General features: G+C 40.7%; 2 protein-coding genes across 2 annotated transcripts; one reads left to right on the top strand and one right to left on the bottom strand.

Moving 5' to 3' along the window:
- Positions 1-1,543: 1,543 nt before the first annotated feature.
- Positions 1,544-2,325, top strand: LOC308381517 (uncharacterized protein; the record flags this gene model as incomplete). The annotated part of the gene is made up of 3 exons (XM_080859109.1): positions 1,544-1,601; positions 1,954-2,031; positions 2,180-2,325. The coding sequence occupies 3 exons, from the start codon at positions 1,544-1,546 to the stop codon at positions 2,323-2,325; spliced, it is 282 nt and encodes a 93-aa protein (XP_080715235.1).
- Positions 2,326-5,210: 2,885 nt separating this feature from the next.
- LOC308381508 (gap junction Cx32.2 protein-like) lies at positions 5,211-6,584 on the bottom strand (the record flags this gene model as incomplete). The annotated part of the gene is made up of 2 exons (XM_080859095.1): positions 6,515-6,584; positions 5,211-6,045 (listed from the first exon to the last, which is right to left on the bottom strand). The coding sequence occupies exon 2, from the start codon at positions 6,027-6,029 to the stop codon at positions 5,211-5,213; it is 819 nt and encodes a 272-aa protein (XP_080715221.1). The 5' UTR covers positions 6,030-6,045; positions 6,515-6,584.
- Between the last annotated feature and the right edge of the window lie 7,701 nt (positions 6,585-14,285).

Raw genomic sequence — 14,285 nt, 5'->3', positions numbered from 1 at the left:
TGTATGGGGGTGGGGGGGGGGGGGCACTCTTGATGGTAGAAGTACTCTTGGTGGATGCGCGAGGAATGCCTATGTACATGAAGCGCAAGGGTGCACTTCCCGAAGTGGAGGGCAGTGTGACGGAGTGCTGCACTACAGATGAGTATAGTGCTCTGACTGCCACACTATGGAGCCTGGCTCATTGGTATGGCAGTCAGAGTGCATGTTGGCACCCTGTAGACCCTGGTTCAAATCTATGTGTGGGGTAACGCAATCTCCCATATTTGATCACACAGAATTATACTGGAATTTTGAAATGTACATAATGTGGAGGACGCCAGATATTGGGCTGTAACATTTGAGGTTTTGCTCAGATCAAGCTGAAATTTTAGAGTGATATGGCTGATTGATTATGCTTTGATTTGATGTTGAAATTTTTTAATAAAAATGTATACTTTGCTCTTCAGATGAGAAATTGTACATAATTTATGCGCATAATTAATACAACATTTGCATAAATGCTATTTTTAATAAACAAATATATTTTAAAAATGAAAAAACTGTGTGCTGTGTTGTACTCCATACTTTTAGCTTTAAAATGATGTATCACACATTAATATATGTTACAAACTGTTCTTACACCACTGCTTTAATTGAAAGCACCCTAAATCGGTCATTTTAGGTGCTGGCAACAAAGGGTTAAACATAGACCACTCACCACGATGTGCAGCGTTTAAAGAGGCATTCAACATGAAACCCTCGTAAACGCTGAAAGTTTCCATCTCTAGCTGCACCCACTTCATCAAAACTGGACACCCTTATCACAACAGCACTAGAACTGGACACCCTTATCACAACAGCAGTAAAACTGGACAACCGTAGCACAACAGCACTAAAACTGGACAGTAATGTGTAATGTGTGTCTATACTAAATACTAATTTGTATTGAAGATACACTTAATGTGGACTCATTTGCAACTACTGACTTTCAATGCTAAATTGAAAAAAACTATGTTGTGGCCAAACTCACTGAAGTCATGTTTCTTGTTTTCATCCAAATAGCTTACTTTACATGGAATAACAAATTCACGTTAAAAGCACACAATGAGTCTGTGTTGGTTAGTTTACTTCACATAAAATAACAAATGAACAAAAAAACTGATGAACACATCTTGTGTTCTGTTCACCCTCCACCTGTGCACCAAACCACAACTCTTTGCTGTCCCAGAGGAAACAACAGGAAGATTGGGACTTTTTAAGTAACACACAAGGCTACTTCTATTAGGCTTCTCAAATAAATCCCCCGATGTCTCAAACCAAACCAAATTTTAACTGGAAGAGACATGTTGCATCCATGAAAAAGAGTCTCAAATAGCCTAATGAGAACTGAGCTGTTTTTTTGAACTTCTGTTTTTGCTAAGGTTTCCTGTTCCCCGGTTTCCTGTTTTTTTTTTGTTCGTTTTTCACTCATGGTATCAAGATCTCCTCCTCCTTATAGCACATGGGCTATATAACCAGGTACAACACATCTAACGCTTCACTGTCTTTGGTGATCCGTGTCGACATGTCTCTGAAGATTGCACTCATCGCACTTGTCCTGGCCAGCATGCTATCCTCTGCAGGTAACACACACCTGTAATGTACCTCCATATGACTTCATTTGAAAAGGGTTTCTCAGCTCCAGTAAATATGAATGTGTGTCATAAACTGGATCTTTGGACTTATGACCAAATACAGCATACAGCACAGTTTGGGAAGGAAAGATATTTTAGCACATATCATATCATGGGGTATGGTGATTAAATAAAGAGTTGTTTTTATTATAATTATTGTTATTGTTATTGTCATATTGAAGTTATGCTAGTAGTGGAAGTGTGATTCTTGATTTATTTATCTATTGACTTTAGGTAGGTCTTTCCATCGCTTTCCTGTTTTCTACATTGATACTATTATTCTTTAGTTTTATTCTCTTAGAATTCCTCAAGTGTTACAACTGTGCTGGGGAACAATGCTCTGATAATCCATTGACTTGCCCTCAACGGTTTGATTGCTGTATGAAATATAGTGAGTCTGCGGCACTACACCCAAATATTAAATCTATATTTTTGATTCTCTGACATCACTGAGTTCTCAAAAATCTTTTTTTGGCAGAGCATCCTTTTATTCCAGAAATTGACAAGTCACTTGGTGTATTTATAAGCATGTGGCACTGAAGCATTTGTCAAGGGTGCACAACATCTGAATGTAAAATGCTGCAAGGATGATCTGTGTAACGGCGCTGGGACCATTGGGAAGAACCTCCTGCTCCTGCTGGTGCCGATGGCCTCCATCTTTGTGCTCTACTGAGCACATTTGTCTAACCTGAAGGTTTAGAGTGTTTCAATCAATCCTCCATTGCAGAGATATGTTACTTAAACATTAAACTATTGTTTTCTTAATCACTGATCACTGTGATGTGTTTATTTGTGATTTGCTTACCCTTTGGAAAATGCATATTCAACAAAAAGGCACATTTGTACAGAAGCATAATGGTTTTTCTGACACATTTCCTGAATTTATGACCTTCTTAATTCAGAAAAACTGCCATTAGGCTACTTGGGAGCTCGATTTCATTGGGCAAACGTCTGTTTAATGTTAAGTTCAATGCAGTTTTAAGTTGGTTTGGGGTTGAGACATGGGAGATGGCCTAGCATGCCTTAACCGTTTAAACTAATTTATCATGGCTATAGTAGGAATGGGCATTTTTTTTTTTACATGGCCACGGCTGTTAACTACCACTACCAGCGTGACAGAGATATATGACAGGAACTGTACATTTGACTCAAATTGACTTGTTGTTCTCCCTTTGGCTCTTCCTCTCTGTAATCTTGGACCAGGACCATACCGGTCAGGTCCTGTTTTATATGTGAGACTCAAGGTTTTTCAACATGACTCCTGTCTAGTCATGTCTCCACCAGCACATGTTCTTCCCTGCAACTTGATTGTGGAAGAGACTGGTCTTTCACTTCTGCTAATGACCACTCCATAGTTTCCATTGGCACAAAGTATCCTATGGATTTACCTAACCAGGTCTACACTCTACCAATTTAGAAGCATTGCAAACAAATACTGTAAAAATGAAGGCTCCTAGGCTATGTTTTATTTGAAATAACACATAATGTGTTTGTCTGTCCTTTAACCGCTTATGTGGGGAAAAAACACAGTAATGTAATGGACTGTACAGTACCTTTGTTTGTCTGTAGCCTATCTGTGCACTGTCAGTGTTGTCTGTAGCGTATCTGTGCACTGTCAGTGTTGTCTGTAGCGTATCTGTGCACTGTCAGTGTTGTTGTTATGTCAAAGTTAGAACTTCCTACTGTTTCTCCTAGTCTGTATCAGTTATTCCAGCATATCCCTATGTTGTTGCATTATAAACGTCTTAAAAGCAAAAGGACATCCTGCTTCTCGTTCCTACTCGACATTATTCAATGGACTACCAGTAACAGTTGGGGTTTGGTGGGGACTTTATTCCAACTGTGAGTTGTGATGTTTGTTTTGTTTGACTCGTTTTCTGATGCAAAGTGAGTGAATGACACTGGAGCTATTCAGCAACCCTGACAAATATGCTAGGACAACCATGAAGATGCTCAATCTGAAGACTGTGCTGTGAACTGAGTAGGACACAAAACATGGCAAAGTGTATTTACAGTAGTAGTACAGAGGACCAATCACACAGCTTATGAGACAGCACTGGCCAACAATGGCCAACCATATAAGCTTCAGGGTGAACTGATATATACATGTCTGGCTATATACATGAGATGAGCTGTGAGCATAGTCATTGCCTTTACAATTTATAGTATATATGGCTAGTGAAGCATTACATTTTTGCATTAAACATAGTCACTAGGTCGCGCTACTCTACAAATGAGTTGTAATGAGCTATGTCATGCGCCTCGTAGAGGCCAACTTGCCATAAAAATCAATGCAATTTTTGGTGACACTGTTATCGAGCTATTGCTCAAAAAGTGCTTTGAGACTACCCCTCTCCAGAGGCTCCTGGCACAAAGGGACGAGCAAACCTAGGGACACAAACCGTATATTCCGTGTCCGGACAAACCATAATCCTGTAGCCATTGGGTAATGAAAATCCTGTGAGCCCATTTGAAGCAATGATTCAGTGGTAATCTGAACGAAAAAAAAGTACAAGACCAACAAAATATTGGCTCTGAGAGAAATGTCTACTCACCAATATTTATTCAAATGGAGCTGTTAGTTTTCTTCCAACTGTGTAGTTGATGATGTCCGGTATTTGGGGACACATGTCATGTTTTAGAGTGTAATGCTATATTTACAATGAGCCATGTTTCTTTATTGAGTGGAAGTTGGCGCACGTGTGTGTGTGCGTGTGCACGGACATATCTGCTGAAGGCTATACTGGGTGAAGCTCATTAGTTTTGGCTACTCTCCCTCCCTCCCTCCCTCTCTATTCCCCTCTCTCTCTCCCTGTTCCTCTTTCTGTCTGTCTGTCTGTCTGTCTGTATTTGTATGTACATGTGTTTTCTGTGATGTTTCCCATAACTAAACCTCATCCCACGTGACATTTAGATGGGGTGAAAAGTCGGTAGGGATTGTTGTAAGGGATAGATGTCAGTGCTGAAGTATGAACACATAGGAGAGGAAACTGAGAAGTACAGAGCTCTGTGCCCTGCGTGGATTTCACCTCTCTGTGTTGTGCTGCCACCTTGTGGTTCATTGATTAGAATGACATTGGAACGTTAGCTCCTATTGCTGAATGGTTGCAAACAAGACAATAAAAGTAGTAGAACAAGTACTTGATTGTCTTTATCTCAAAAAGTCCCTTTTACTGTAATGTGACAAGATCTCTGCCATTCAATTCAATTTTATTTGTATAGCGCCATAACAATACAATTGCCTCTCGGCGCTTAACAGAGCCCAGAGCCTGAACCATGAGAGTCTCCTATCTGTATTAAATGATATACAAATCCAAATGAAACCAATGAAAACATGTTAGAAGCACAGAAACTAATGTCTTAAGTGCTGATGTTGACCTCATAAAGTGCATCAAGTAACAAACATGAATCAGTTTAAGTAAGTTTCAGTATGTAACATTTTAGGTAAGTTTCAGTTTAAGTTACACTTCCCTTTAGAGAGATTACATCTTTAAATATGAAATACCATTTCTTTACAACTTAAAAAAAAAACCTGTCCAATTCACCTTTTGAGATCAATCAAAGGTGCTTTTCCCCCTCGTAGGACATATTGGCTTTGTTCTGGTTTATGGCGTCTGTCATGTCTGCACGTAGCTGCCAGGTCAGTGGGATGCTGTTGGAGTGCATGGCCAAGGGCTTGGCAGGCTGGTGTACGTGGCGATCTTTCCTCTTCAGATGCTTGCAGAGGAGGTAGAATCCCTCCAGGATGGTGAGGAACAGGGACACGCAGGCCACCACTAGCTGGAAAAGGATGAAGATGGTTTTCTCCGTGGGCCTTGACATGAAGCACTCCACCTTGCGGACGCAGGGGTAGCGCTCACACTCGAACTTATGGTCCATGACGAAGCCGTACAGGTAGTACTGACCCACGATGAACGCCACCTCCAGGAGGATCTTAAAGAAGAGCTGGGCCATGTAGCTGCGCAGGAGGACGCCTTTGATCTGCACCCGGCCCCGGTCGTCGGTGTACTTGGGCCCCTTGGACACCACGCCCTCCACGGGCTTCCTAATCTGCTCATGCAGCTTCTTCTCCCTGTGGATGACGTGCACGGCGTGGCCAAGGTAGAGCAGTGTCGGCGTCGACACGAAGATGATCTGCAGCACCCAGAAGCGCACGTGCGAGATGGGGAACTTCCAGTCGTAGCAGACGTTGTCACAGCCGACCCGTGTGGAGTCGCATATCATGTTGGACTGCTCATCACCCCACACGCTCTCCACTCCGGCCCCCAGGACCATGATACGGAAAAGGAAGAGGACGCTCATCCAGACCTTCCCTACCACTGTGGAGTGAGTCTGCACTTTGTCCAGCAACTTGGAGAGGAACCCAAAGTCTCCCATGTTGTCTGGTCAAGGCCTAGCAAAGAGTTGAACAACCAGCATTTACATTTTCTTATAGCTGTAGCCTCTGACTAGTAAAACACGTATGTCAGCATGGATCTCTTAATATAGCCTTGCAAATCTCAAAAGGTTTTTGTTAATCGTAGTAAATTAGTAAAAGGTTAATCGTAGTAAATATTACTAACATTTTGTTGGTTTTTACTGTTTTATGTTTTGTAGGCAGCTGTGTTTTAATAAATTCTCAGATATTATATTGGGATATGAAGGAGACAGAAACACACCTATCATTTTCACTAACATCCCAAGCTATTCACTGTGTCAGAAAAGCAAATAAAAGCCATAAAAGTCTTATTATAAAAGCATAATCATGAACAATAAGATATGGCTAACCCCTAATAGTTAAAACCGAATAAACAGTGACGTGACCATAGCCTAATATATGATAATAATTTGTGAAAAAGTGTTCAAAAGAAAGTAAGTCCTACCTGGTTGACTTAAAAGTAAGCTCAGACACTTCACTATAAGCACTGTATCTGGAAATGGACACCAAGACAGAAATGTCCGAATCTTATAACAATTGAGACATGGTCATATGAGCAAGTGATTCAGTCAGTTCTGAGGACGCCTTTCGACATCCCCCACACACGTCTGATTTTAACCATTGGCTTTTGTTCACATTTCCCTTTTTCTGATTACTCAATTTCTCAAGTCTTTTTTGAAGTTTTTCTCTCTTGAGCTTGCTATTTTACTTCTTGGAGCTGGCATAACGTAAAAGATTTCCTGGTTTGCCAAACAGTGTGTCAAACACTTGAGTTATCATTATAAAGTTATAAAGTAATAAAACTAGTCTTAAATTAATCATCACACTTAAACATACTCTTTAAAATGGTTTCAGACCTAGTGGGTTGGTTTTGGAAATGATTGTGCATGGGTGATTTAATGCTCGAAATGTTATTATGACCGCTGTGCGACAGTGACAGATTTAATGGTAACGCCTTGAAATGTGGTCAGGCTACTCTTCAGCCATGGGCGACTAAAAGTTTTGTAAGATTTTCTCATTAGTCGGAAGGTGTGGGCGTGGCAGACCCTCAAACTTTGCCAACTTGTTAATGCTTGCCACAAAACACAAAGTCTCTTATAACTCAATCGCATGTATGTCAAAGTGCTCGAAAAAATTACCAAATTTGCCAGGGACATCAAGCCTGTAACCGTCCATCTTCGGTAGAGTTTTTGTCCATGGATGGAGCAAAATGGCTCTGTAGCGCCCCCTAGAACATTGCAAAAAAACCTGCGCATTGGGGCTATTTTGGCGTAGTTTCACAGAATTCGGTACACGTCTTCATCATGCTTGGACGCACCAAAAAGTCTCTTGACGCCATGGTGGCAGGTCCACAGGAAGTCGGCCATTTTGAGTGGAAGATGCGTTTTGACGGCGTTTGCACACCTCGCATCTGATCGAACTCCTCCGACAAATTTAATGGTAACGCCTTGAAATGTGGTCAGGTTACTTTTCAGCCATGGGCGACTAAAAGTTATAGAAGATTTTCTCATTAGTTGGAAGGTGTGGGCGTGGCAGACCCTCAAACTTTGCCAACTTGCCAGTGCTTACCACAAAACACAAAGTCTCTTATAAGTCTTGCGTACATTGCTTGATCCAGAGAAGATGTCTTAGGGTTGACGCTGGATCCGGCCCGAACGCGTACATATGCCTGACTGATATCACCTATAGCGCCACCTGTTGGTGGTTGGAAACTTAACTTTGTTTCCACACCTCTTTATGTGACCTGTTTTAACAAACTACATTGCAAAAGAAAAATATACCAAAACAATCCACAAAAAAGTAGTACACAAAACATTACATAACCAAATCATCAAAATCTATCACAAATAATTCCTTTAATACATAAAATTAAACACAAACCAATGTACACACACAAAACACATAAAAACACACAAACACACTGACAACCATGACTCATTCTCTGCCAAAACCTACTGAACAGTTTGGCGGTCATATTTTGTAACGCTTTGCGTTACGTCTAGTTTTATATTCAACCAACCAATAGTTAATTACCATATGCGTGAGGTGGGCAAGAGCCAGGTGTCACAGGTATGATTTGCTTCATGTGGGTCTTTGTTTCTGATATTTATCTGGTTCATCACTAGGTGCAAACTGCTTCAAGTCGAACTGATTGAGCAAAGGGCTGAAAACGCCCAAAGTTTGATACCCTGGGAACATACAAAGAGTCTATGTCTGTGCCAAACTGTAATGATCTCTGGATGTAAGTATCTGCTGAATGAGGAAATGTAAATAGCTCTTAATTAAAACTATGAGTTTTAGCTCCACCGTATCATTTATTATTATAAATTACACATCCAAATCAAATAAATCTCTCTGTATTGGTAATGATATGTAATGATTTTTTCGCAAATCCTCTGTGTCCCCTCGGCAAGTTGATGAAGTACGTGCAGGTGGAGTAAAGTTCCAGTGTTGCAACATCTAGGGGATGACACACAGTGCAATGGATTTAATGATGCATCCAGTGCTCTAAGAATCCTTCATTTGATTAAATGAGAGTCACCCAGGGGAGGTTTGACCATCCTCATTGCTTTTGCAGGCCATTTGTGATAAGAGGTATTTGGGCCAGTACAATTTCTTTTAAGGTAAGCTGCTTTTTGATAGAGTTGTTTTTTCAAATAAGATGTTAAATGATGTTAATGTGTCTTAGCGAGTGCACTTTTACTGTCCAGGTTATCTAGACTTTTTTTGTGAGTTGAACAAGATAAAATGAATTGTATGGAATTCAGTTATTTATATAGACTGTAGGGTGCTCAATTTCTGTAATATTGTTTTAGCTCTTCAGCAAAGATTACTGTAAGTACGTCAGACCTGTTTAATGAAGTTAAGCAGTACTTCTGCTTCAATCTTTTCACAGCCTAATTCCATAGTGTTGCGAAGGGAGAGCGTGGTCACCCCACCCGGACTCGAACCGGGGTCTACAAAGTGCAAACATGCACCCTGACCACAACGCCAAAGAGCCAGGCTCGATGGCACTGTAGTCAGAGCACATAGGCCTACTCATCTGTAGTGACATCGTCACACAGCCCTAACTTTCGGGAAGCGCACCCTTTCGCCTCACGCACACAGGCATTCCTCGTGCATCAACCAACTGTACTTCTCCCATCCAGAGCGCCCCACACACAAGTGCTTCACCGATTTATGGGGTCCGTCACACAGGGGTCAACTTTCCTGGGGGTCCCTCACCCAGTTTTACGGGCACGCCTCCGATGACCTCACAGCGAGCCATCCCACTTCTGACACCATTTGTAGCAAAGGGGGAGGGTGGTCACCCCACCCGTACTCGAAACCCGGGTCTACAGAGGGCCATACATGCACCCTGACCGCAACGCCAAAGAGCCAGGCTCGATGGCATGGCAATCAGAGCACATACTCATCTTTAGTGACGATCACATCGTCACACATAGTCTGTTAATACGGAAAACATTTTTTTATCTGTTTGCATGCAAAACGTTGTTGAAAATCAGATGAAATGGGAGACTGGGGATTTATCTGCAAGTTATTGAACAAGGAACAGTCCCACTCCACCATCATCCGAAAGGTTTTAATGAGCATCCTGTTTCGACTTCAGGATCATGGTGCTCAGGGTTGGCGCAGAGAAAGTGTGGGGCGATGAGCAGTCCAAGATGATCTGTGACATGCAAAGGCCGAGGAGCAAAAACGCCTTCCCCAAAATCGCCTCTGGGTGATGCAGATAATCTTTGTGTCGACCCTGACATTGAGAAAAAGAATCGACAAACTCTGCAAACTGAAAAAAGGAGTGACTGGTTCCTCCGAGCTACACTGCATAGCAACGGCGACCTCAGAGCTACAATCTCTTTCATCCACTCCTCTGTTTGGCTCATCAACCATGGTTATTGTTAGTTCTGTTTCCCAGAGACAATTTCCCTCCTCTAACTTCCCTTTCTAATTTGGCACTGTAATCACATGGATTACACATACATTGGCCTCAATGTAACCACGCACATTCAAAGAGAACCCTTAAAATGTGCGCTTCACATAGGCTTGCTACATGCTTCTGTTTGGCTATTATTTTGTGTGACAATCAATGATATTGATGCGTAGCAACTTGAAATGTCATACTTTTAATCGCCAGAGAAAATATCTAATGTCTACAGTATTGCATGTCTGTTGATATTCCTCTTTAATTTACGTAAAGAGCATCATAAAAATAACAATTGATTATTGTCCCACAATTGATTGGTCATTGAAAACAACATCTATGATAAATGGGAAAGTCCGTACCCAACTTCCATTTCCTGGCCAGTAGATGGCATCAGCGTTAAAGCTGTTTGTGCAGGTGAATCTATCAGCAGCTCCTACTATTAGCAGCCCAGAGCTCTGCATGTGAATGAGATGTAATATGACCAGTCGCATTCAATAAACATCAAGGTTTAAGGTTTGCTTTATGATATACAGAGTCGCCATGAGGTGGTTGAAATGAATTGACTGACATCTATAGCTATAGCTTCAGATGCTAATCAAGCTTCTCTAATTGGATGATCAAAGCATTGGGAAAATAAATAATGCTTTCTTGCAAGTGCAGAGTATAGGCCTATTGTGTTATTTTTTAGTCTGTTTCTTTCAGTTCCTCTTTGAAAAACAGAAGGCACTCCTCGCTCTAAGTTATAATGTGCTTGCTTAATGATTTCTGTTGCGGGTCAGAAAAGCGGACATTCACTCATGTGACTCATGACGTCCACTTTATCAAGTATCCATTTACCCTACAAACAACTAATTCGTTAGTTTAATAATACACACTGTGTTCCCTGAAGGTGGTTTGGCAAGTCATATGTAGAATTGAACGGTTGCAATCTTAAGTGTAAGAGTAGATGTCCAATAGGAGCTCTGGCTTCTCCATGTATGCACAATTTATGAGTGCTTGAATGGAACATGATCAGCTCTGTGTTCAACTTGACAAAACAGAGAAGTTGCTGTCCCACAGATCGACCACTGTTCATTAGTCCAGGGTTCACAATGGCACATAACAAACAAACACATCACAGAACAAGGCGGTTCATGCTGACAGTGTTCTCTGTTTCCAGTCCTCATTACTCCCAGAGACTTCTATGGGTTTAACACATCAGTTACTTAATTTAATCAATTTCATGTTCATGTTCATGTTATATTTTGATAATTTATAGTTAGTGCCTTTAACCATAGACATAGCAGGAACATATACTATACCTCAGCAATGGTTACATCCAGAGTGCGATTTGTAATGAAAAAAAAACATGACTTTTTTTTTAATCATGAAAAAACAAGCATTAAGTAGGACTTATTATTTCAAGTTAATTATAGGCCCTATTAGGTTACATTTTTAACAGTTGAACATTTAATACAAACTAATGATTTGATTTGATACATTATTTAATTTTTTTTTTTGTAAAAAACAGAGGGTGGGTAAATCCCCCCCAACCCCCCGAACAAATCGCACCCTGTTTACATCTACATTCCCATAGCTGTTCATACATTAGTATCTCACGCCCAGCACCCACAAGCGGTGACACAATGGCAGCCATGGTTACCCAGTATACCCACCACCATACATTGGCTGTCTGGTGGGAAGGTGACCACCGCCCCAACACTTCTATACTGGCCAGATCCAAAACCACTTAGCTTAAGCGGTTTCCAGGAGCTATAAGATGATCTCACTACGGTCAATGAGTTCAGTGTTATTATACTCATTATCCAATCATCCATGTGATGTTCTTTAAAGGCACCCAGTGCAACTTTCGAGGCTTAAAAATAAACATTCAATTTCTAGTCTTTTTTACACGTAGTAAGTTTCAATAACTCCATACGATTACATATCGACATTCAAGGAGCAAAGAAAAGACGTCGTTGTGTGGTGAGAACTGATAGAAAATCGATAACAACAACAATCGCCGCCATTTTCTTTATTTTTTGTAACCTACAATAAATAAAGCAGGATTCCAGTCAATGGAAAAATGGCCTCTCCCCACCGGCGATTGTTGTTGTTTACGATTTTCTATCAGTTCTCACCACACAACGACATCTCATCTTTGCTCCTTGAATGTCGATATGTAATGGTATGGAGTTATTGAAACTTACTACGTGTAAAAAAGACTAGAAATTGAATGTTTATTTTTCATTGAATGTTTATATAAAGTTGCACTGGGTGCCTTTAGGAGTTTGAGTTTGTAGTTTTTAGTGGCATGTAGTGTTAAGGTTGCTGAATTGCGAGTACTTTGGGTGGCCATCAATTGCTATAAAAACACAAAAAGCCCTATCACAAGCCAGTGTTTTGGTTTGTCCATTTTGGGTTACTGAAACATGGCAGTACAACATGGTGGACTCTAAGCTAATGAAAACGCAATGATTCATATTTACAGGTCAGTATACACTGATGAAAACATCAAAATGAATACTATATTCCACTTCTACTTATAGATGCCACTACAAAACTACACACTGTACCTTTAAGGAAATTCCTCTACCTATTTGAAGCTATTAAATTGAGTGAAAAATGTCTGAAATCCAACAGAATTGTATGGCAAGGTAAAGGTTCAGTTGTATCATCATTCTTTCACACCTTCATTGTTTCACCTCTCGACAAATGTTAATGAGTAATTCATTTCTGTAACCACTGAGTCTTTCCTGACATGATGACATCTAAGATGGGAATTTACTCATACTTCAGGATTGCCCGTACAAGACCACACAGTGACCCCTTGGCTTATTTGTCTGGTGGTGACGTGACGTTGCTGCATGAGAACACGTCCTTACCCAAGGAGTTGGGATGATGTTGGCTCAAGCCTGGCCAAACATCAGATAAGACATGTTTCCTGATTGTCACACCACAGTGAAAACACTACATCATGTATCAAAGACTTTATCTTTCACCACATCCACACAGAAATAATAAAATCTGTTAACGCTGTGTTGACAGTGCAACTATCCGATGGGAACGGCCCGAGTTATCTCCCCAAACATTGCAAAGGGCCTGCATGAAGTGAAACAGGCACGACATGCACGTTCAGCTAGTTAGCCTGAGATTCGCCGGGGTCCTGTTGGGCTTCAGCAGGGAAGAAGAACTGCCATGAAAACAAAACATTTTTACATTTACATTTAGCAGACGCTTTTATCCAAAGCGACTTAAAATTATGTATATACATACACATCTACACTGATGACACACTGCACATCAGGAGAAATTAGGGGTTCAGTGTCTTGCTCAAGGATGCTTCGACATTATGGAATCGAACTAGCAACCTTCTGATTACTAAACAACTTCTCTACCTCCTGTACCACTGTCGCCCAAGTGCACATTACTGAGTGTCAGAAACTCCACAGAGAAGTACTCTTGTGATGAACATATTTCTTTATTATTTAAAAGATTTAACAACATGGTGAAGGTACACTTTTTAAAGTAGGGCTGTCATGCTGTGTTATTAATTCATATAAAGTTCTCGCAGATATCAATTTGCTGAGGAAAGCATTTTAAATTATGTCAGATTCGCCACTGACGTGAATTGACAAAGTAAAAGCTTTGACAGTGTGATGTTCGCCACACATTAATGGCAAACAACAGATGTGCACAATAGGGATTTAGCACAGTACATTCTGTGACACAAGAAGTTATAGAAGGAATTCTGTCCACAATAGCAAAGGCTGCCTAAACTTTCATAACGGGAATTTCCTTCAGTAAAGTTAATCACACTTTTTTCACTTTGTTCATAAACCACATACATCTCATCAACAGCAATGAATAAGCTCTGGAATGCTGGCTAGGCAAGTTTTATAGAAAAATAATACTTGAGACTGGCCAATGAAAGGAAAAGTCTAAGAGAGCCACAGAAACAAACTACACGTACCGTACCGCGTATTGGTGTATAATATAAGACTGCCGCACGAAGTGAGAGAAAGAGAATGGATTTCACAAATTAGTTTTGCGTCCAAGGAATGTGGTACTGATGCAGAGCTTGAAATTGTGTGAAGTCTGAACATTTACATCACAAGATGTTAGCTAGTGAGGTGCTAGGTTTTAGCTTTGAACATTATTCACTAGGTAGAACCAATCCACAAATGAATCGTAATGAGTTAGGGTGATGCACCTTCCAAAATCCAAAGCTATTGCCCAAAAAGTGCTTTTAGCCTACCCCACTTCAGGGGACGCTATGACACACCCACCTAGGGCCACAAACCATATATTC

Source organism: Sprattus sprattus (assembly GCF_963457725.1).
Source record: "Sprattus sprattus genome assembly, chromosome: 2".
NCBI lineage: Eukaryota > Metazoa > Chordata > Actinopteri > Clupeiformes > Clupeidae > Sprattus > Sprattus sprattus.
The sequence above is the reverse complement of the archived record's forward strand: the minus strand, read 5'-3'. Positions and strand labels throughout refer to the sequence as shown.